The sequence below is a fragment of the Strongylocentrotus purpuratus genome, unplaced genomic scaffold (assembly GCF_000002235.5).
Source record: "Strongylocentrotus purpuratus isolate Spur 01 unplaced genomic scaffold, Spur_5.0 spur5_scaffold_12, whole genome shotgun sequence".
Taxonomy (NCBI): domain Eukaryota; kingdom Metazoa; phylum Echinodermata; class Echinoidea; order Camarodonta; family Strongylocentrotidae; genus Strongylocentrotus; species Strongylocentrotus purpuratus.
The window spans coordinates 25,465,678-25,488,913 of NW_022145597.1; the positions used below are offsets into that span (position 1 = coordinate 25,465,678).

At 38.0% G+C, this 23,236-nt stretch overlaps 2 protein-coding genes across 2 annotated transcripts in view; one reads left to right on the top strand and one right to left on the bottom strand.

Moving 5' to 3' along the window:
* LOC589445 (rho-related protein racB) overlaps positions 1–9,481 on the bottom strand; it is a 46,540-nt gene extending 37,059 nt beyond the window's left edge. The window contains exons 1-2 of the mRNA XM_789084.5: positions 9,351–9,481; positions 5,964–6,148 (exon numbers count right to left, since the gene is read on the bottom strand). The gene's annotated coding sequence lies outside the window, so the exon portion shown is untranslated. The remainder of the gene's footprint in view (positions 1–5,963; positions 6,149–9,350) is intronic.
* Positions 9,482–13,867: 4,386 nt separating this feature from the next.
* LOC575101 (2-acylglycerol O-acyltransferase 2) lies at positions 13,868–23,106 on the top strand. The gene is made up of 6 exons (XM_775517.5): positions 13,868–13,974; positions 14,943–15,090; positions 15,817–16,157; positions 17,696–17,870; positions 21,105–21,304; positions 22,024–23,106. The coding sequence occupies exons 2-6, from the start codon at positions 14,954–14,956 to the stop codon at positions 22,176–22,178; spliced, it is 1,008 nt and encodes a 335-aa protein (XP_780610.3). The 5' UTR covers positions 13,868–13,974; positions 14,943–14,953; the 3' UTR covers positions 22,179–23,106.
* The last annotated feature ends 130 nt before the right edge of the window (positions 23,107–23,236 follow it).

Genomic DNA, 23,236 nt, shown 5'->3' on the forward strand with positions numbered 1-23,236 from the left:
ATTTGTATGTGCAGTGTAGCCTATGTGGTATCATGCTCTATAGCATTATTCCAGCAGAAGTCAGTTGCAGAGTGAATAAACAGTCGAGGAGGATGAATCATTGGTTATCTCACTCGTACATCATGCACAGAACATATCAGAGCTAGGGAGGGAGGGAGGAGTGATGAGTCCTAGCTGCCTCGAAATAATCATGTGTATCATAATGCACTGATACAAATCATACAATTGTACTGTACATAATTGTACATGTACATGAACATGTACATGTAAACGGGTGCATTTTGTAAACTTGCTGGGAAGTGAAAGGAAATACGTACATGTACTTGACTTTTTATTGGCATACACATACATTATGCACAGTTGTATTTAGTGGACACAATGTATGTATACAGTTTACATGTATGTGCCAACATTAAAGATGAAGTTGAGTTCTGGTCATGCGATTGCATTGTGAAAGAAACGGTGTGGAACCGACCAGAAAAGGTTGATCGTCTAGCATATAAGAATTTGTGTGTATTGCAAGGTTCTGGAATCATCAAAATGATAAGAAATTTGGCCAAGTCTAGGTAAAGTTACAAACACTGTACACAGAAAGATGTATACACGAACACGTGGCGTAAAAAGCCGGCCCCCGATTTTTACGATGTTACATGCATATTTAGAATATGAAGGCATTTGAAGAGCCATGCTTTTCAGGGAACATGTCTTTAATGTTCTTCCACACTTGCATAATAAGAATGAACAACGCTCACAAATTATTTTTCACCTCTTCCCAGAACTCAACCTTCTCTTTAAAGTCTACGCCATCATAATGTTTTCATGTTTGGGGGTTTTCCAACTTTGCAACTGCATGTAGTACAAACACAAGTCGGTACACACATGTACATGGTGAATATGTACCATTTCCTTCTTGTAGCACCCTGCAATAAAAGCATTATTCATTTTACAACTGCATTACATCATACAGTGCATATACAATGTACACTGTACATGTAGATTCCAGAGAAATCAATAAATATCATCTTTTTTTCACACAAAAGCAAATACATGTACCAAGATTTGATTTAGGTAAACAGGAATCAGATGTCACAGAGGCAGAGGTCAAAAGGTCAACATGTTCTGCAACATTGTACATGTATACACATACAATGTAGCAGATCCATGCTATTCAGGTTCACTTGAATTGATCAGCACATTCGAAGACAAACATTATATTCCGCAATCATACACTCGATGCACAGGCCAAGCTAAGCCCAAGCCATTTGACGGGAACAAGGTGCACCTTTTATTTACACGCTAAACCTCCCCTGCACAAAAGTGGAAGGCTAAACACACCCCATTCATTGTAGGTGTGGCCTCTTGTATTGTAAAGTGCATACACATACATTTGTACAATGTAGGTGTACAGGTTTACATTTACATTGTACAACTGTACATAGTCATGTACATTATGTAATCAACTTTGCAAACATGCACAATTGATACACTATACTGGATATGACAATGTGAAAATTTCACATTGAGTCATGGCTGATCCGATCTGGCATGAAGAAAATAAAAGCAGAAGATATCAGGAAATTCTTTTGGGTGTTTCAATCTGATCAATATCACCATTTGAAACTTTTTGATAAATTGTAAACACTTTTATGGCATTTAATCAAGGTCATAAACCAAGTTCCAACACTTTTGTTTTATCATTTAAAATAAAAAGTAGTACTGGTACCTTTAATCATCCACCCACTAATTTGTTGATTGGATATCTGATGATGTGTATATATTGTGTAGGCCATATATTAGGCCTGCATCTACATGTATCTATTCAAACTCTTTTTTTGTGACAGGAAATATAATAATCCCGCTTGGTTGAATAAGCTTGCTCTCTGAACTGGAAACATTCCATTTCTTAATCCCCATTCATTATTCTTTATTTCCTGTCATATTATGAAGCTGATCTAATTCACAAATAAGTTATTGTCAGGAAATATAAAGAAAAATATGCCCACAATCTACATGAAGGCTACATGTACATTATTGTGCTAGTAGACCATAATAGTTTGTGTACATTTTGCTTGTAACTATGTGTACACCTACATGTACAGTAGTATTGGACAATACCGGTACATATTACATGACAGTATTGTGAAGAAAGTGAAATTTGTGATTTTTCAGCACAGATTCCACAGAACAAATGGGAAAAGTGTTTATAAAGTCTACATGTACATCACAAAGATGCATATATTTGCATTTGATCAATTCCTACTTTCAAACTTATAAGTATGTAACTTTCCCTCAAACTGTTATCTGTTCTGTCACATGGAAAACATCCATGTTAAAGGGAGAGTTGTCCCCAGCCTCTGGCTATTTTTTTCACATTTTTTGGTGATATTTCTGTTTCTTTTCTTTTTTCTTTTTTTAATATCGATGACCTGTCAAAATGTACAGTACTAAAAGTGTAAGTTAAATACAGAAGTTGCTCAAAGCTATTTAATGCTATTATTTATACAACGCAAACTCAGTCTATTCATCTATTGAAACTCTGCCCCTGTTGTTGTAATGAGGACAATCAAAGAGAACTCCTTAGAACTCCATTCGATTGTGACCTGTGCTAAAGTGTTTGAAATGTACTCTAGCAAACAATGACCACCACCACAATATATTCAAGTCTGGCATCAATGGGCACTGAGAATTTTTTAGGCAAGAACTTGCCTTTTCCAGAATGCAAAATCAGTTCAGAAGGGGAAGTGGAATGTCCATCTACATGTACATGTACACTGTTGTATAGGTTGTAATGTACAGTAAAGTCTCAGAAACACACACACACATGTATACTAAATTTTTTTTTTTTAAATACTAGATGCAAGTACATATACATGTACAGTACATGCGCAAACATGGTAAATTGCCTGAACTCACAGCTCGATACCAACATGCTTCTGGGACATACATGTATGGGCACCCAAAATCTTACCTGATGTCCGGGCCACCAATATTTAAAATTATTATCATAAAGCTCATTTGTGCAGACTTGGTTTGAAGAGTTCCATACGGAGCCCCTTCCCCCAAAAGTTAGCGCGGGCCCCGTCTCATAAACTGTTGCGATCGATCGTAACTTGGCAATTGATATCAATCGCAACTTTGTACATGAGAGATAGGTGACTGCAAACTTGCGATTGATTAGAGGACTTGCGATCGATTCAGATCAATCACAACTCTTTATAAGACTGGACCCTGCCCTGCTAAACCTAACCCTAATCTATAAAACCTACATAATGTACATTCAAACAGTAACCTGTATCCTATTAAATATGAAATAAAAGTTAGGCCAAATGTCGGGACACTATTTTTTCCTCAAAAAATGTGCAAGTGACTTGCTTCAGCTTGAAGTTGAAATTGTTTTGAAGGTGTAATACGAAACCAGGAAACCTAGTATTTCCTGAGAGCAAAATCTGTTTTGTTATCACGATCAAGGACCTTCGTTTCTATGGTATTCTGTATGTTACAGATAAATACGCTGTACAGTGCTCATACATTATAATTCAGTGTTATACTTTTCTTGGTCACAAAGTATACATGAATAAGGATCATAAATAAACTTTTGAGATAGGCCTACATTCTAAGTTCTAACTTTGATCCTTTGTCAAAAACTTGTTCTGATATTTTTTTGTTAAAGACTAAGTTTACAAATCTGTTGAAATTCCTCTTTCAGAAAAAGAAAGCTTTATAATGTTTGGAGGGAAATGGTAAACAAGATACAGTACACATTGTTACAAAAAGGTAGTATATCTGCCAATAACATTGAAAGGTTTCAAATGGGTCATTGTCTATTTCAGTTCTTTTTGCTAGACATTATAAAATTGAGTGTAATGACCATTTGAAAATCTTGCTCAAATTTGCAATATTCTGTTTGATACCTACATGTATCCTTCTTTTTACCCAAATTGTACCCCTGCAATTGTACATGTACGATATGGCGGCCTATACGTGAATGAACATACAATGAAAACGTACGCACAGTGATAATATAAATTGACGATGATGCTGCAAACAAGGAAATTTTGAGGAACATACAATTACATGTACATACAATGTACATGTACATGTACATGTGTCATGTACGTGCATTTGAGTATTCCTCTCGAACAGGAAGTCCTCATTGAAATTCAAAATCCCCCAAGCCTTGGGGGATAAGGCTCGCCTTTTTATTGTCTTCTCTTTATGAACTCATTGAACTGAGAGGCAAACAGTTGAATTATATTGTGGACAACTTCTGGGTCAAAATGGGCTATCATGCCACGTACATGTACATGTATGTACATGAGCATTTACTTCATAGTACATGTACATGTACATGTATGTGTATGTCAGGTGTATGTGCAATGTAAATGTGTGTATGTGCAATGTAAACGTATGAATCTAGCTAACAATCTAACAACTCCAAATGTACATGTAGTTTATGTACATGTATCTAGTCATTTGGAAGCGCATAGAGACGTATATCATTATGTGATATGCGCCATAAAAGAAAAGTATATTAATGTTGTTGTTGTTTTTATTATTATTATTACATGTAGAAATCCACATTAACTACAAACCAACAGCTGGCACTAGTGATATCAAAGGCAAAGTGCTGCACACTTTAATACTTGTATGGTTTTCATTCAAAATTACAATGTCCTGGATACATGTACATGTATTTTCCTATGAGAATGGATCATGTTTTCATTAAAATGATGCACAAACCTCTGTTTCTCGTTATGACAATAAGCACGTCTTGATGGGTAAAGGTGCCCGGGACACACTGGCACCTAAAATCGAAGTTTGGATCCCGACATTTTCAAGATGTTTACATCTAGGGCTTACATGTATATATTGACCACCTTTCAAAAAAGTTATAATGGAACGTTGCATTAAGTTGAAATAAGTGTTGTAATATGATGTACACACTAGCAAAAGTCCATTACGCTAAACTGCAGTTTTTTTTTGTTCTACAGTATTTAATTCTGGATGGAAATAACTTTCCCTAGAAACTTAGAAATCTATAAGAACAAGAATTTTGTATTCATTATAAAACAAAGTAAACTACATGTCGTCTGTATGGGGGATAGGCTACAATCTACATGTACAATGTACATGTAGGTACTTGATCTAGAGTGACTGGGCCTCTCTACTATCGCCCAGATACAGGCCATTAAAGAATGACTTCATAATTAATTCCAATCCCCCATTAATCCACCACTGTCAGTCTACATTCCCCCATCTTTTGAACAGCTGCCAAAAGAAGTGGAGCAACTCGACACATGGCCTACAGCAGAGCCAGGGGTCTGTCTGACTGGCTGGGTAGGCAACAGTTGGTGCAGAAATGTCTTTGGCATGTGGAAGGGACTTAAAATGTCATTAATGTGCTGCACGCAAGCTTTCGGCTGATTGTTTTGTCATTTTACGTGTACATCTGTTTGGCATACGAATGGTATACAATGCATTCGTTAAACAAGTTGGTGTATGCACTTCCAAGTTCCAACCTTTTTGCCTACCCTATGGTCGATCCTGCTTCACAAAATGGCACTACCTCCCTAACACCATCAATACCCCAGTCAAATCTACAAGAGGAATACTAGACCAAGAAGTGACCAAACAGAGAAACAACATTTCCCTGAATGGCCAAGATTTGTCAATCATGAGTCAGTTTTGCAAGTTTGGTGGTTTAACTGGTGTTATAACAGTGAGCATAGTCTGCAAGCACAGACTTGAATTTTACACTTTACAATTATTTCTAAAGCCTTGAGCAGAGCCTACATGTAGCTCTCTGTCAGTCTTTGGCTGTGTCGAGAGCAGCTGAAGTGTGCAGTCAGCCTAGTCTCACAGTGCAGACGCTGTTACGCACAACTGACAAGGGTTTGTGACTACAAACATTGCACTTCATTTCTCATTACTGAGCATCTGAAAAACGATTTTCAAAGAATTACCTCGAGGTGAAAAAGAATTTATCAACTTTTCTTTCCTGCAACCAAGAGCAGGTTAAACCTCAGATCAGATCAAGTCTCCTTTGGACTCTGGAGTACAGGTGTGTCGTTTCCTCTGACCTCAAGAACTGGTGAAGTGGTGGTGTTGAAATTCAAGGTGGTCTCAACAAAATGGCACCGACAGCTTCCTGAACGAAACAGAATAGGGGAAAATGGGTAAAGAAACCACAATTAAATTTCTTTTGTATTTTTTTTTTAGTGACTTCTAACAAATACCTCATTCACACAGACTACATGTAGTAAACTGCCACAGCAGGATCCTGATTCAACTTGTCACCAATAACAAAAAAGTGTTTAAGTTGATTTCTAATTTTCTTTAAAAATGTACATACATGTAACCCTGTAACAGATCATTGGATCATTGGATATGCCGAAAATTTTCAAGTTTTGGGTTATCAAATGCTAAAAAAACATGCATAGCTTGGATTATTTTTGTCATTTTAATAGAGTTGTTGTGGACCATGTTTGTTGATATTTAGTGCCTTTTCATGACTTCGAATAATATTATTGGTCTAAGAGAAGAGGCAAAACATGCGAGCCGCCATCTTGGATTGTAATGTACATGTAGGCATGCATTTTTGTCCAAAACAAAAAACAAACAAAAATTGCCGATGCCAATCAAAGGTGCGAGGGTTGTCGCTCCCATCTTCCGATACGATCACAGCCCCAACTTACAGGGTGATATGTACAGTACACTACACACACATAATTTGTTCAGGTGATTGGTACATTTTAAGCCCTAATTACTTACTTTACTTTACTTTAATACAATGTTGTAGGTCTAAGCCTGTTCATCGATCCAGAATTCTTCCCAGTCTCATCTCTCTCTCTCTCTCCCTCTCTCATCCTATCTTTCATCACGTCACACTTAATCTTGTACAGTACACCGGAAGTGCAAAGACTGTTTATCAAGTTCTTCCCTTTTATAAATTGTATCTGAAACCGGCTTTAAATCAAATAAACATCTGTACAACTGGTTTGACTGTCATGACTGGGCAAAGCTCAAGTGGTATTTAATATATTTCTTTCATTCAGCCCACATAGTAATTTGCATCACAGGCGATAACTTTTCATCTGGGATTTTAGAAATTTGATTCCAAACTGTTGGCTGAAAATCAAAATACATTGTTCATTCATTATACGAATGCAATCTACATGTAGCAACTCCCAGTGACGCTGTGTGCACCTTCCTATTATGTCTACTCAAGTCTTAGCCACTCATCTATTGTCAATGTGCTTTGTGGCATTTGTGCTGTAACTTTGCTGAATTCAGAGACACTCCTTGCGCCCTTTTCCACTTAAACTAATCATTATTTTTATAAAGTCAGCAACAAATCGGCAATGTAAAATTATCCTTTTTTTCATACACTGCATTGTTACATGAGGCTCCAACCAGGATCAACATCTCAAATCCCATCAGATGTAAATCGTAGTTCTGTATTCATGTAAAAAATGAAAAAATGTTCTACAGTATATATTGTTCACCAATTTTAAGCCTTGTTGCATGACCAACTTTAGAAAGATAAGTCTTCCAGCATACTCTGAAAGTAGTTTCCAAGGTTGGATGTGTGTTGGAATAGGTGATTGCGGTAATATTTGCATTTTTATTGGAAACATATAGCTCTCCACACAGCACGCCACAGGCGATTGCATAGTAGGAAGGAGGCGTGAATGCAGTTTCGCACAAGGCATGCTTCATTCTGTCATACGCAAGTTAGTCTACAGAGCTCAAGTGGGATTGAAGAAACCAATGGTAATGAGGAATGAAAAACGCCTGGACTAGTGGCGCTGCGAAAGTACACTAGCGCAGTGGGAGGATTGGGGGTATCAAATATCATAGTTTATAAATCATCAAGTCCATAAGAAAGGAGGCTACCGTTTCAAACTTGCAAATCTAACATCCAAGATCCAACATGTCAAAAACTGAAAAGTTAAATTCTCAATTATCTATTAACTTAGTGCAGGCTCTGCTCTGCTCAGCTCTCGCAGACTATTTTATTTCCATGAATTCTGACACAAGGACTATCGGACCCTAGTCTAATCAGCTCAGTAGGGGCGCTGGTCCGAGAATGAGGATCGTCTTCGTAAACACAGACAGACGCGTCCTAAAAAGTAAGGATTGTCCACATTTTTTTGCGGACGATTCTTATTTCCGATTCGTATGTTGGCAATGCGAAAAAACAGGTCCCTTGATGATGCTCCTTGATGCATTTATTTCACACTTACTTTGTACAGAGACTTTCATGTTGTGAGCAATAATCCTTGGGAAGACAGACAACTCATAAAAGTAGACGATGAACTTGGGGTATTTTCTATTACGAGGAATCAGTTTTTCGCATTGCCAGCGCAAGGATTGGGAACCCTTCACCCGTAGAGTTGCGAAGAAAAAAAACATCCGTGAAACTGCAGACAATCCTTATTTTACGCAGTAGGGATGCTGGTCCGAGAATAAGGATCGTCTTCATAAACGAAGATCATCTTTGTAAACGCGGACCAATGTGTCCTCAAAAACAAGGATCGTCTGCAAAAAAGCAGATGTTCCATATTTTTTATCTGCACATATTGGCGATGCAAAAAACGGATTCTGGGATGATTTTCTTGATGCATTCAACATTGACTTTGTACAGAGACCTTCACATTATGAGCAATAAATCCTTGGGAAGACGGACAACCCATAAAAGTAGACGGTCAACGAGAGTTATTTTCCCCTAGATCTAGGGAATCTAAATTTGGCATTGCCAGCGGGCGGTTCGGTAACCCGAAACCCGCAGAGCACCGATGAAAAAAAACGTCAGCGAAAATGCAGACGATCCTTGTTTATGAAGACGCATTTTGTCCGCGTTTATGAGGATATCCTTGTTTATGAGGACGATTCTCATTCTCGGACCAGCGCCCCTACTGTTTAGGACGCGATTTGTTCGCATTTTACAAGGATATCCTCGTTTATGCGGACGATCCTCATTCTCGGACCAGCGCCCCTACTTGCTAATAATGCTAATGATCTTGCCGTCTCAGCTCTAAAGGATTAATAACAGTTTTCTACATAGAATTATCTATGTTCGAATTAAACACTCAAGTACGAGCGGAGTGTAAACTATTGTGGGTATGACTGAGGTGGAATGGCATGTATTTCATTCACAATCACACCCCTGTCCGATTGTTATCAAAGTTCAAACCCCCATTGACTTTACACAGGACAAATGAGTGTGCAGACTGTGTAGAAAATTAATCGACTCCAACGAACGATTATGAACTGAAACATTGAATATATACGACAATAACTTTAACTCATGCTTCCTTGTAATTCCAATAACTAAAGGCAATACATACCTGTCTCCACTTTAAATTTTTAGGCCAGAAAGTGAGAAATTCCGTAAATATTATCCTGGAAATCGGCGGAGAATATGGGTTGGGCGTCTCACTTTCGCTCTCTGTGATTTTGGAGCTGTAATTACTCTGTCGAATGGGGGCGCTGCTACAATAACCATTTTTCCAACATTCGGAACGAACAGAAATTTAAAAAAAAATTGCTCAGATTTGGTTTAGAAATCTATGACAATTACGAGTTAATAATTTTTATTTATTTGATTCCTTATGAGATGAGTGGAGTCGCATAGAATTGTGAAAAAAACAATAATAGTAAAATCTTTGAATTAGTATTTCCATTTGTATGTATCATAGGCCTACCGGTATAGCTGACTATTGAGCAACAAACTCTTTGAGAACTAGTGTGACAATTTTCGCAAAATGTTTGTTAATGTAGTAAATTGCCTGAGTGATGTATTTACTGTTTGAGTCAATGATTATGGTCACTTTTCCTCTTTCTGTGTTCTATTCTTCTTCTTTTTTGTAAATTACGACTCTCGACGTGTAAAGAACTTATGAGGGCATGGGATGTTGCTTCTTTTCTCCTCTCAGTCCTAAATGCATGTTTCTTCATCTTCATCCTCCTCCGACTCCTCCGCCTCCACCTGCTCGTACGTACCCTTCTCCTCCCCCTCCTCCTCCTCCCCCTCCTCGTCGTCCCCTTCTCCTTCTTTCTCCCCGTCATATTCATCTTTTCCTCGTCCTTTCCTCTCATTCTTCCCTTTCAAGTTCTTCTCCCTTCTTTTTCTGAGAGTGCAATTAAGGTCACCAATTACGAGTTAGAATATTTTTAAGCACGAAATTCAGCCTTCATTGTGTGGTCCAGGCAATGCGGGATAGACAACATGAAATTAAACTTGACAGGGCTACAATTGGGGAGGGGGTCACTTCTTTGCTACTCCCCCCCCCCCCCACACACACACACACACACCCTCTCTCTTTCTCTCTCAGTCTCTCTCTCTCTCTCTCTCTCTCTCTCTCTCTCTCTCTCTCTCCCCGGCCCCCTCGCTCTTTCTCTCTCTCAACCCTTATCAACCCATTTCAATGTATTCTCTCAGAAGCGGATCTAGAGGGGGGTTGGGGGGGGTTTCATTATTATTATTATTATTATTATTATTATTATTATTATTATTATTATTATTATTATTATTATTATTATTTCTTTTGGGGGGAGGGGGGGGGGTTGGGCGAACAAATGACACAGAGTCCCTTGCCCCCCCCCCCCCCCCCCCCCCCCCATTCAGCTTTTTTGAGGACACGGGCCACCGCCGAAGTGACAAGCTAGGCCAGCGTTGCCGATTCTCATCCCCAAAATCCCCACATTAAAAAAAAAAAAAATTGGGGGATTGTTGAAGTCTTTGGGGATGAAAAATAAATATTTGGGAATGAAAATAATATTGAGTTTTATGAAAAACGAATTTGGGGATTTTCTGTCAAAATTTGGCAACTTTGGGGATATTTTAAGTGTCGTTTGGGTGGGGATTTTGTGAAGATTTAACCTGGCAACGCACGCTGAGCTGGGCTGCTCATTTCCTGGATTACTTGTTCAAGTTGCTCACTTTTTTATCAGTCTGGTCTGAGTGTAGTGCCAAGCAATATGGAAGCAAACAGGGCAAAGAAGTTGCGGCAATCCAGTCTCTTTTTTACTGGAAGGTATGTTTGAATCATGCAAAAAAGTTGGCATACAGGGTAAATTACCATACATGGGGGTGTAATACGGACGTGTTCATGCACTGCTTTTTATGGTCTCCATTGTGTTAATAGATGCCAGGAAAACATCACTAACGGGGTTCAAATAAACACCCCAAAAAAATCGGCTCGCCGCTTCGCGGCTCGTGGACGATTCTCCGCATCGTCATTATTGGTCAACCCCCCCCTTAGCAAAAAGCTAGATCCGCCCCTGTCTCTTCACTATTTCTTGCAAGCCAGGACACATGCCCTATCCCCCCCCCCCCTCCCCACCCCGCCTCCGTAGCTAGGCCACTTCTGTTCTACCTAAATAATTAAGATTTTATTGGCTTAAACCCTGAAACCACTAAAGTTCCATTCCACAAAATGAAAGGGCGCCATCACAACGGCCATGGCTAAAAATTAAGTTTCAAAAATAAAATATGTTCCGATGGGACCATGGCATATAAATGCATGGGTGGGGCTGGGACAGGCCCCTGGATATCATCCCCTCGAAAATAACCTGATGGTTGTTAACATAGGAGTATTTATAAAGCAGGATGCGTTGATATGCAGGAATGTGTTCCTTTGAGCCTGTTCAACATCTGTAGACTCGGGTAGCTGTCTTAAGATCAGGTGGTAAAGATCCACCCATGGGGGGGGGGGGGTGGAGACATTTGTTAAACGTGGTCAAATGCCATGCACAGAATATTAGCTACCGCACTTCTGGTAGCCGTCTCGACACTATCAACACGGACTCTTTGCCTTCCTATGGATGATGGTGGGTTTTAAAAAAAAAAAAATCATCGAATGCATTTTGGCTTGCTCAATCAACTAACCCCCACCCCACCGCCCCCGTCCCCAAAACACATATGTGGTGGGTTAAAAAAATATATTTATATATTATATCCCTCTATCTTCTTGAAAACTCTTCTGGCTCTTTCCTTGTATCAGCCGGGCTGCCAGACCGGTGTGATTGGCAGCTAGTGAAAATGTTCTTCACAAAGTGGAAAGACGGCAAACATGACCAAAATGGGCATTTGGGAGCAACAAAGATAAATATTAGTTACAATTGCAATTTTCCAAAACTGTAAGGATATTCCGATATCGCTGGTATCAGGGAATTAAGCTTAGGGACCAGTCATAAAATCACAGGGTTGTCTTTTTCTTCTTTCAATAGGGTTGAAAGTGTTGGAGGAGGCGGAATGCACCTATACCGACTTCTATCTACCAGCCGCTTAAAGGTTTGACATTTTGTCTCCGTGCCCCCCCCCCCCCATGTCCATTCTGACCACTGCGCCTGTCCCCTCCCTGGTGCTTCCTGGTCCCTCATCTTAGAGGAAACTATAAGTCTAAAATAACTATACAGGAAAAAGAAGTGTTTCTTTATAAGCTTATTCGATTCAATGGAAAACGTACTCGATTAGAAAATAGTAATAGGGAACTAAAGGTAAGGGACCTACTTTCTTATTAAAAATTTGGATAATGTATATCTACTGACAATTAGAAAAAAAAACGAAGCACTTCCTCCAAGTTGGAAGCGGAATATAGAAAGTATAGATTTAGATAAAGATAAAAGTCTTAATGAATTGATTGTTATACAATTCTGGGATAAAAATATCTCTAGACACGATTATTTCTAAAAAAATATATACAAGGAATTAGTGAAAGAAATAAGTGATTAGAGGCTGGTAAGAGATAAAATAAAAAAAATATATACATAATTGCGATTTTTCTTAAAAAGAACTGAATAATAAGCCCATGCAGATGGAATACTTTGAGCAGTTTTTTCAGGGAATTCCAATTTAAATTATTGGACGGAATCGAGTACACAAACTCTCGCTTATATAGTAGTTTATTGTTACTGATTTATGTTCATTCTGTGAACAAGAAGAAGAAACTTATACCGGTAAGCATAATATATGTTTAATGTGTATCTACTCGGAAGGTATGGGAAAGGTGCAGTACTTTCTTTCCTTGCTAGATGAATTAGAAGAAAACAAGTTAGCACTAATAGCGCTTCACCTGAAAAAGTGGAAACATTGGCATGTGCAATTATTGTCATGTAACAGTTTTGGAATAAGTTTGTTTATAAAACCGTGGTACTATATTTGTTTTCATGTATTGCTTTCAATTGAGATACTAATTCAGTTATTTCCTTTTTGATTTTTATTTATTTTTTATAATTAAGGCAATATTTGTGTTTTCCCCCATCGCAAATCGGGTAATTTGGGAGGGAGGAGGTGTTCGGAGGGGTAGAGGAGGGGGGGGGGGGTGGGGGGGGGGGGGGGGAGAGGCTAGGTTTCTTGGGCAGGGTGCCAAGGGGGGGGGGGGGGGGTCAAGGAGAACATTTTTATTTTCATCTTCATTCAATATTATGACTTGTAATATATTTGTTGTTGTTGCTATTTTAATGTATTTCCTGTAACTATAATAAGCCCATGTTATCAAAATCAATTACTTTTTGTGAGATATAAAAGAGGTTATAAATTCACAATGACACAATCAGTCTATTTTTGCGAGATTACCTTTGCTCAGGTTAAACATCAGGAATTCTATCTTTAATAATCTCTATAAACAAAATATAATTTCCACTTCAATTTGTTTTCTTGCCGTTCTGAATTGAAACTTGAAGTTTTAATTCAAAGCTCAATACTCACTTCTGAACTTCTGCAAAGTTACGTCATTCTCGTTACTCCGTTCACTGCGCGATCGACAGTGTACCATAATATTTCGTGCACTTAGCTGGTTACATGCCTTCATTGCGCGCGCACTGGAGAAACACGGGCGATACTAGCCACGCACGATAACTGGGCATGCTTAAAGTTTTACGTGTCCGCGCGGCTGTAGTCTCGATCAGCTGTTTTGATAAATCAAACTCCGGACCTGAAGAATTAAAAATCCGAAGGCACTGGTAGTGGTAAGTGATTGTACGCTTTAACATAATAAAAAAGCCAAAATATAGTCTTTACGTTATTGAGAGAGTAGAATATGGGCACCAGAATATGTATGATGATGATATGGTCAAAAATAGATCTGGAATGTGTGAGCACTTTTCTCTTTCGTATTCCCCCGCCTCCGTCGGCCTGGGTCCCTTGACCGCCGGCTTGGCACCAGTAAACAGTTCAAGATCAAGGCATCCATGTTGTAACAGGCAGCATTGCCATCGGTAGGTCATATTGAAGAACTGATACAACTTTACGAGTAGGATAACAATATAATGCATCCGTGCAATATAAATTCTCATAATCATCGTTTTTCTTCTTGATCATATGACATTTTGAGCCTTTTTCTCTCTTTTTAAGTGCTTGATCCATGAGATTTCTCACAGTAAATTTTTCAATCACCATGCAGATCTTTAATCAATTTTTCAGTGGATCAAGATGCAAGCCTGATCAGGGAGGTGCTATCCCTTTTTAAGAGACAGTGTCAGTCTCGCATATATTGGAGATTCAGCTCCCCAAATAAGTAAACAATACCCAAAATATGGCTATTTTTCCGGCCAAAGTTTTGCCTCTCTGTCTCTGCAGTCAGAAGCCCATGGTTTTGTGTGTGAATCATTAAAAAACAAAATTAGACACCAAATTTTTTAATTAGACAGACAAAAGGGTTTTTTTTTTTGCTAGGAATCTGCTCATCCTATGTATATTTGAGCTGAGATGGTTCCTTTGCCACAAATGTAAATGTAAATTGGTATCCCAATTAAATAGGAGACCGTCTCCCAAATACAGTGACTGCAGAACACTGCCCCGAACAATATAGAAGAAAAAAAATTGTGATTAATGATTTCTAATTTTCTATGCCATTTGTAATTCTTACTTAATCTGTATTTTCAGTCTAATGATTTCTTAGCATTTATTCATCCTGAATCTTTATTATCTCTTAAAGAAACAACAGACATGTTGCCAAAGTTCGCCCCACTCAACACTCCTCTCCACCGACGTTTGGAGACTGGAGCAGTTCTCATATGGTGGTTCATCTTCTTGTGGTTCAGGTTTACCGTTCAAATATTTCTTGTAGCTCTACTTTTCACAAGGTAAGTTTTTTATTTGTATTATTTTTTTTGTGTCTAGTTTTGTCATTTGTTGATTTGTTTTACTCTGGTTTACTTTGTTTTGCTTTATTTCTTTGTTTTTCTATGTATGTGTTTCTTCTTTTTCCTATTTTTTGGGGGAGGGATGTATGTTTGTGTGTTATGGTCAGTGATAAAGCAAGGAAATTTAGGAAATGTGACATTCTCTGTACTCCATCAAACAAAAAAGTAGTTCTAAGCTGGAAGATACATGTATAAGGAATTTTGATCATGTAGAGTTGCCATATAGTCAGGTGGTATAATAATAACTTGACCAAGGATGCAAAGATCTTAGATTCAAGTCCTAACATAGCACCTATGTCCTTGAAAAAGGCATTTTATCTTTGTTGCTTCTCTCCACCCAGGTACAGAGAAGCAATGGTGTTAATTAAATGGGTACCCAGGTGTCAAATAGGTATCCAAATAGGGTGTGAACATCAGTGCAATGTGCAAAATGTCAACTGGCTGGAATGCTTCCCAGGGGAGCAGAGAGTGCATTGTAAAGTCCTGAAAAGTATTTGAATCCAGTGACCATGGTGATAAAAATTATAAATGCTAATTTTATTACACGAAACTGCAGGTACCACGTTATTTATAGTCATATTTTGCAACAAATTTGTAATGGCAGTTTTTTAATTTTTAAAAAATTATTTTGCTGTTACTGGATAACCGATTGCAATTCCCCCATAGGTATTTCTGGGTGTCTTTCGTGCTGATGGGCTGGGCATACTATGACAGGCACACGCCCAAGAGAGGCGGTCGCCGTAGCGACTTTATGCGTCGCGGCCGCATCTGGAAGAAGATGGCCGACTACTTTCCGGTCCATCTGGTGAAAACTTCCGATCTGGATCCGAACCGGAACTACCTCTTCGGAGTACATCCCCATGGCATCATGAGCGTCGGCGCCTTTGTAAACTTTGCAGCGGAAGCGACATCTTTTAGTGACCTCTTCCCTGGGATAAAATCTCATCTGTGCACCCTCTCCGTCATGTACACGTATCCTCTCGCAAGGGATTTAATGATGGCTGGGGGTAAGTGAGAGGGTCAATTTCTTTTCTGATGGGTTTGGCACGGGAGGGGGTACATTATGTGGATGTGTCCATACTTCAGAGGACTATTTCTAGGCTTTAATCTGGTTCTCAACTAGAGTGGGACACGTCAGTCGGTCAATTGGATCAATAGCAAGTTTTATAGAACATGGTCCCGTGGCCGTATTCTAAAAACTAGGTTATCTGTTATGTTACAGAAAAAGATGCTGTCTAAAAAAAAGCCTGTTCAATTGTTAATTTGCCAGTAGGCTTCTATGAGCACCGAGTATTCTTTTGAAAAACTGTAAATATTTAACAATCAAAGGTCACCATTATTTTGCCATGCTAATCTTATTTTTAGATTTGAATGTTTTTTTTTGTCTGAACTTCAATAAACACAGCTTGAATAAAAACATAGATAGATAATAATGTTAGTGTTATGTGACTGTTAGCAATTAATTTGGGAAGAAAAGCTGCAGATGTCTGGAACTGTGCAAATGGGACCTGTTTAGTGATCTCACAGCATATTTTGTTTATTCTACATTGCATTTAAAGGGAACCAATTCTATGAAATATAAATTGTTATCCCTGAAATTATGATATTATCCTCAAAAACAAAATTTACTTGGCATTTTGTTTAAGGGGTAGGAAGAGGATAGAGGATAACATAAAATCATGTGCACAGAAGTCAGAACTCAGGTTAAAGTTTGGTTCCGTGCATGCTCTATTCTATGCAAGCCCTCTCACATGCTTCATCTAGTATACCTCCAGTCATTTGTTTGGTTGTAAAAAGTGTATTTATACAAGTTTGCAATAACTGTTGGTAGGAGTAATACAGTCAAACCTGTGCAGACAGGTGGCCTTAATAGACAGGTTATACAACACACATTCTCTCTCAAGGGAGACACAATGCATGGCCACTGCAGACAGGTGGCCTTTATAGACAGGTTCTACAACGCACATTTCTCTCTCAAGGGAGACACAATGCATGATCACCATAGACAGGTGGCCTTTATAGAGAGGTGGCCACTAAGACAGGTTTGACTGTATTTGAAGCTCATATTTTTAATGTATATAGTATACCGACATGGATCTGCTAACATACAGGGCAAGACATTTTTTAGAGATTGTTAAAGCTTTGATTCTCTTTACAATATCTGGGGGTTGTTTCACAAAGATCCTACGTTGAACTTATCTCTAAGTTGGACTTGACAATTATGGAAAGCTGTTAGCATCCTTGAAAATATTTTGTAAAAGTTATTTTAAAAGGCATAAAATGTTGATTCAAATCATTCATATTTTCTATTATCATGGGAGATTTCATGTTCTTGATGTAGAATATATGAAAAGTCTAAAATTCTTGATTTTTCGCTTTTGAATATATTTCATTATAAGGCTACAAATGGCTCTCCATAATATTAAGTCCAACTTAGAGTTACAGTAAGTTTGACTTAAAATCTTTGTGAAACACCCCCCTGTCTCATTTCTTATCTACCCTTTTCTAAATTTCTTTCTGCTGCTTTTCCTTCTGTTACTCACAGGTATGTGCGATGTACACAAAGAGAGCATAGACTACCTGCTCGGCCAATCAGGGCCCGGGAACGCTGCCGTCATCGTAGTGGGCGGGGCCGGTGAAGCCCTGGAAGCTCGGGCAGACAATCATGTGGTCTGCCTCAAAGAAAGGAAGGGATTTATCAAGAAGGCTCTACAACATGGGTGAGAAATTCAATTTGAAACCCATTTATTTCATTCTTGGTTAAAAATTGCATTGATACAAAAAATACAAAATAGTTCATGTACAAATTTAGAAAATGAAATGGAGAACTACATAAATAAAGCCCTCAGTCCTTGTACAAGCGTAGTTCCTAAAAGCATTCATAGCATAATGTGAAGCAAAGATAACAAACAAAAACAATAAAAAAATTGACTATATTCCTGCTCATAAGGTCAAAAAAAATAAATTGTTTGGTTGTCCTCGATTGCTTTTCTGGAGTAGGGGCGGGCGGCCTTTTTTTTTTTTTTTTTTTTTTTTAATTCATTTTTTGTGTGTATTTTTTTGATTTTTTTTTTTTTCCCCATTTTTTTTTTTTTGTTAAATAATTTTGTTTCCATAAAAAAAATCCAAAAAAAAATCATTGGGCTTGTCAAGCATTTAAAAAAACAAAGTCTATAAAACACTTAAATATGGTAAAAGACTAGTTTAATGTACAATCAATATCAAGACCAACACAGAAAGTATTTTGGGCTTTGAAATACAGCACCTTTTAAATCTTCATTGTACTACTTATAGCTACTTGCGCCCTCTATGTAGCAAACAATGCCTAATCGGTGACCATTGGTCTCCCATGATCCTCTTTATCTGCCGCAGTGGCTGCCTTGCTAAAGCCAGGGTAATAATCGGGGCAGCGCCAGGAGCGTCACAATGTGACAGACATTTGTGCTATATAAGAAGCCACCATTATTATTATTATTATTATTATCTTATATTAACTGAGAGCTGATTTGATGAGATAACCACCTGTCCAGTGACCTTGCAGGGTGGTCTAATCCCTCCTGTAAACTAGTACAGATGGGCTTTAAAATGAGATTAAGAATGCTCAGAACCTGATTTGAATGAACAGCATTTTGACATAGGAAAATAAAAATGGCAATTTTAATAAATACCTAATTGCGTACTGAAAAGACCAAACTGGCAACGGGACGCATTTTGATCATTGCAAATGCATAAAATGGTATGATTGGCATTTAAGATTGCTCCCCCCACCAAAAAAAAACAAAAACAAAACAAATAAATAAATAAAAAAATTAAAAAAAATTAAAAAATTAAAAAAAATAAAAATAAATACGAGCGGCCCGAAAATGATGAGCGGGCGGTCGAGGACAACCAAACAATTTTTTTTTTTTGGCCTAAGAAGAGGTTATATCGTCGGCCTTATGCCAAAAGGGCCTTAACCCGATTTCGGGGGTTATTGAGTTATTAACATCACCTTGTAGATTTCATCATTCTCTTTAAAATGATGTGCTTTACTTGTTGAAATTCGATTTATTTATGAAGATAATTATGAATTTCAAAAGGGCCTTAACGCGTATCTCATCTTTTTCCTTACGCCAAAAGGGCCTTAACCTACACGGCAAATCTTTTATCAATAACAGATTATTTCGTAATTTCTATTTATTTAATAAATATCAGTAGAAACACCATTTAAAACATGATTAGTCTAGAATAGACACAATGTACTTAAAATAATCACTGAAAGTATATGTCATGAATTTAGATCTTGAAATCTGAGTGAGATTTGAATTAGGTGTGGATGCATGAAATGCGACCGACTCGTTGAAATACGCAGATGTCAACGTATGGGACTGTGATGAAAAATAAACAACGAAAAAGGTGTTCTAAATGTACGATCTCTAAAAAATAACTTTACCGAAAGCTGCATTATATTAATAGAAATATTCAGATATCAAAAATACTTTTTCAAACATTTTAATTAACCAGTTTTATCAGTTTTCGTGATCCAGTAGCCGTAGGAGGGCCTTTCTGGCAAACCAAAGGTGTTGCGAAACAAGAAATTTTCCTTATGCCAGAAGGGCGCTAACTATGCGCGCGTACGATAACGGCAGGTTAAAGCCCTTTTGGCATAACGCCGCGTAGGTTACGCCCCTTTTGGCACAATGCCGAGTAGGTTACGGCCCTTCTGGCATAAATACGCTGCATTCAAGCCTTATGCCAAAAAGGCCCTAACATGTTTTTTGCACATAGCATGTACAATTCTGAATATTTTATAACACATTTAACACATTTCATGTAAAACTTAATAACTTAACATATTTATCGAAATTGGCTTCAAAAACAAAAAAACGACCACAAAGTTTTGATTATTAGAGAGGCCAAAACCTTTAAACGCGATTATCTCGGAATGGCCAAAAGCAGTTAAGGCCCTTTTGGCATAAGGCCGACGATATGACATCATCATCAATAGTGATCTGTCAGTTTATGACAGGTTCAGTAACCCAATCAGAGTTCTACTTCAAGTGTCTCTCCAAGTACTTTGGTCTTTAGCCATCCGTTTCAGCATATGACATATACTCCAGCAATGATTGCTTGTTGATCAATCCTTAACTAACTAATGCTTATCTTCAATCCCTTGGACCTAATCTAGATTACTACAGACAATGGATGAAAATGTTTGCTTCTTGTCTTCATTTTTTTTTAGGACACATGTTGTTCCATGCTACAAGTTTGGCGAGAACAACCTCTACTATCAGTTTCCTTGCTCATACATATATGTGCTTCATATTACATTATACTATAGCATCTTGATATGCTTTTAAAGTTCTTTGGAAATTTTATTAGTCTTTAATCACAAAATAATATATTTGTGATTCTCAGTGCCATTGATGATCAAAATTTCTGAAAAATACACTTGCACCAACAGACTATTCCACAAGATTTTAACAGCACTATATCTGTTCAAAAGATTATCTTACAAGATTTCAACAACACTAGATCTGTTCAAATATGTTTTTCAGGGTGCATCTTGTTCCATACTACACGTTTGGCGAGAATGATGTCTACCCTGAAACACACTTGTACCAAAAGATTATTCCACAAGATTTTAACAGCACTATATCTGTTCAAAAGATTATCTTACAAGATTTTAACAACACTAGATCTGTTCAAATATGTTTTTCAGGGTGCATCTTGTTCCATACTACACGTTTGGCGAGAATGACATCTACCCTGAAACACACTTGTACCAAAAGATTATTCCACAAGATTTTAACAACTCTAGTTCTCTTCATATACGTTTTTTTCAGGGTGCATCTTGTTCCGTGCTACACGTTTGGCGAGAGCGACCTCTACTACTCTGAAAAATACATTTGCACCAAAGAAATTATTCCACTAAGATCTCAACAACACTAGATCTGTTCAAATTTGTTTTTCAGGGCGCATCTTGTTCCATGCTACACGTTTGGCGAGAACGACCTCTACCATCAGCTTCCAAGCACAGAGGGATCCCGAACAAGGTGGATACAGCAGCAGACGACCAGGTTCTTTGGCTTTTCCATACCAATCTTCTACGGGAGGGGTGTCTTCCAGTATAGCTTTGGATTTCTACCGTTCAGGAAAGAGCTCAATACCGTCGGTATGTACCCAAAATATTGAACTGTATTTGGATTTAGGGTGTAAATATTATAGGGGCGTATCCAGAAATTATCAAATGGGGGGGGGGGAGGGGGGAGGGGGAAGAGAGCTTTATACAGTCAGTAAGCATACAAAAGATTAAACTATATTTAGATTAACAGTGTTGATAATAAGGGGCGTATCCAAAATTGATAAATGGGGAGGTTTTTCTATTTCTCTCCATAGGAGAGATGGAATGTAATGTACCTTAGGTACTCTGCATGGGTAGATATCTGTCTTTTTTAGCTAAAATATATTATCATCAATCACGAAAGAACTTGACATAGTTGGTAAGCACAACAAATTTGTTGAAATATTTGGATTTAAGGATGAAGATAAAGCAGGGGTGTATCAAGAAATTGATTAGGAGGGACAACTTATCCTTTGTAGCCTTGATTCTTATAGGTTTCTGACACTGATCAATCAAATACCAGAGTTTGAACCAAATGATACTGCTGTACCACTTAACCCCCAAATGATGATGGTGTGGAGGCGCGTTAGCTCAGACGGTAGAGCAGTGGTCTCATAATCCAGTGACCCGGGTTCGAAACCAGGACGATGCGCTAGTGCCCTTTGGTAAGGCATTAATCCTCACTAGCAGGTCCCTCAGAGAGGGCCTTAAGCCTTCGCCGTCTGGTTCTCTGTCAAGTTGGTTAAACCTTTTCCTTTTCCCTTTTCCAGTTGGTAAACCCATTTCTGTGGAGAAGATGGAGAAGCCCTCATCCGAAGCCATTGAAGATCTCTGGAACACCTACATTCAGGCCCTGCAGGAGCTCTTTGAAGAGAACAAGGTCAAGTTTGGGGTCAGGGATGACCTAACCCTGCAGGTCAAATGAGGTCAAAGTGCATTATCAGGTATGACCTCATGTTACAGGTCAAATAAGGTCAAATCACAGCACAGGGTCTTTGAAAGAAGAGATTCTCATCAAGTTTAGGTGATTCAACTTATTCCTCAGGTGTCTTCCAAAATTCAAACCATTCCAGTGCTCATTTTGTTATGCTTCTGCACATTCTTGTAATAATTACTTCATTTTGCAGGTCAATTAAGGTCAGAGTGCTGTACAGGGTCTATAATTCGGCTGAAGAGATTCCCATCAAGATTGGATGATTCAGCATACTTGTATTTCTTGCATGTACAGTAGATGTCTTTCAATATTGTAACCAACTATACTACAAACTGTGTAACGCCTGCCCGATTCTTCTCAGGAATGACCTCACACTGCGGGTTATGTGAGGTCAAAGTGGGGAATCAGGGACAACCTTTTGCTATGTACAGGTCACATGAGGTCAAATAGCAGCACAGCACCATTAAGGTGTTTCTTGGAGGAGGAGATTTCCATCAAGCTCAGATGATTCCACTATTTGTTATGTCTTCCAATAATTTAAGCAACTGTAGTACACATTGTGTTTTAACACCTCTCCAGATTCTTCTCAGGGATGACCTCATACCGTGTGTCAAATGAGGTCAAATTGTATTATCATGGATGACCTCACACTCCAGGTCAGATGAGGTCAAATTGCAGGATCAAGAATGACCTCGAGAGATTCATAGTAGCAGATCAGTTTAAGTGTTCAAAAATAATCTTCAAAAGTATCTGTTTGATTCGACATATTAACTGTTCTCTTTATTTTGTATATGTTCTATCTTACCCCTGTTCTTTTGTTTATAATGCAGATGCTTTTGTGTGATTTCTTATATTTTTTTTATAGCATGTCATTTCCAGTCGATTTGGTGCCTAACAAACCTAATATATCTTATTATGAAGTTATAAGTTGGTTAGATTTCATATACATGTAGAACAATCATGTAATTTTAAGTTTGAGATTCATCAATATCATAAATATTTAGAAATATAATAAATATTTATGAATATAATAAATATTTATAAATATA

Excerpts from the sequence above, each read along its gene's own strand:
- LOC575101 (XM_775517.5), top strand. The coding sequence starts at position 14,954 with ATGTTGCCAAAGTTCGCCCCACTCAACACTCCTCTCCACCGACGTTTG. Across the intron at positions 16,158-17,695 it reads GGATTTAATGATGGCTGGGG|GTATGTGCGATGTACACAAA; the intron begins GTAAGTGAGAGG and ends TGTTACTCACAG. Across the intron at positions 17,871-21,104 it reads AAGAAGGCTCTACAACATGG|GGCGCATCTTGTTCCATGCT; the intron begins GTGAGAAATTCA and ends TTTGTTTTTCAG.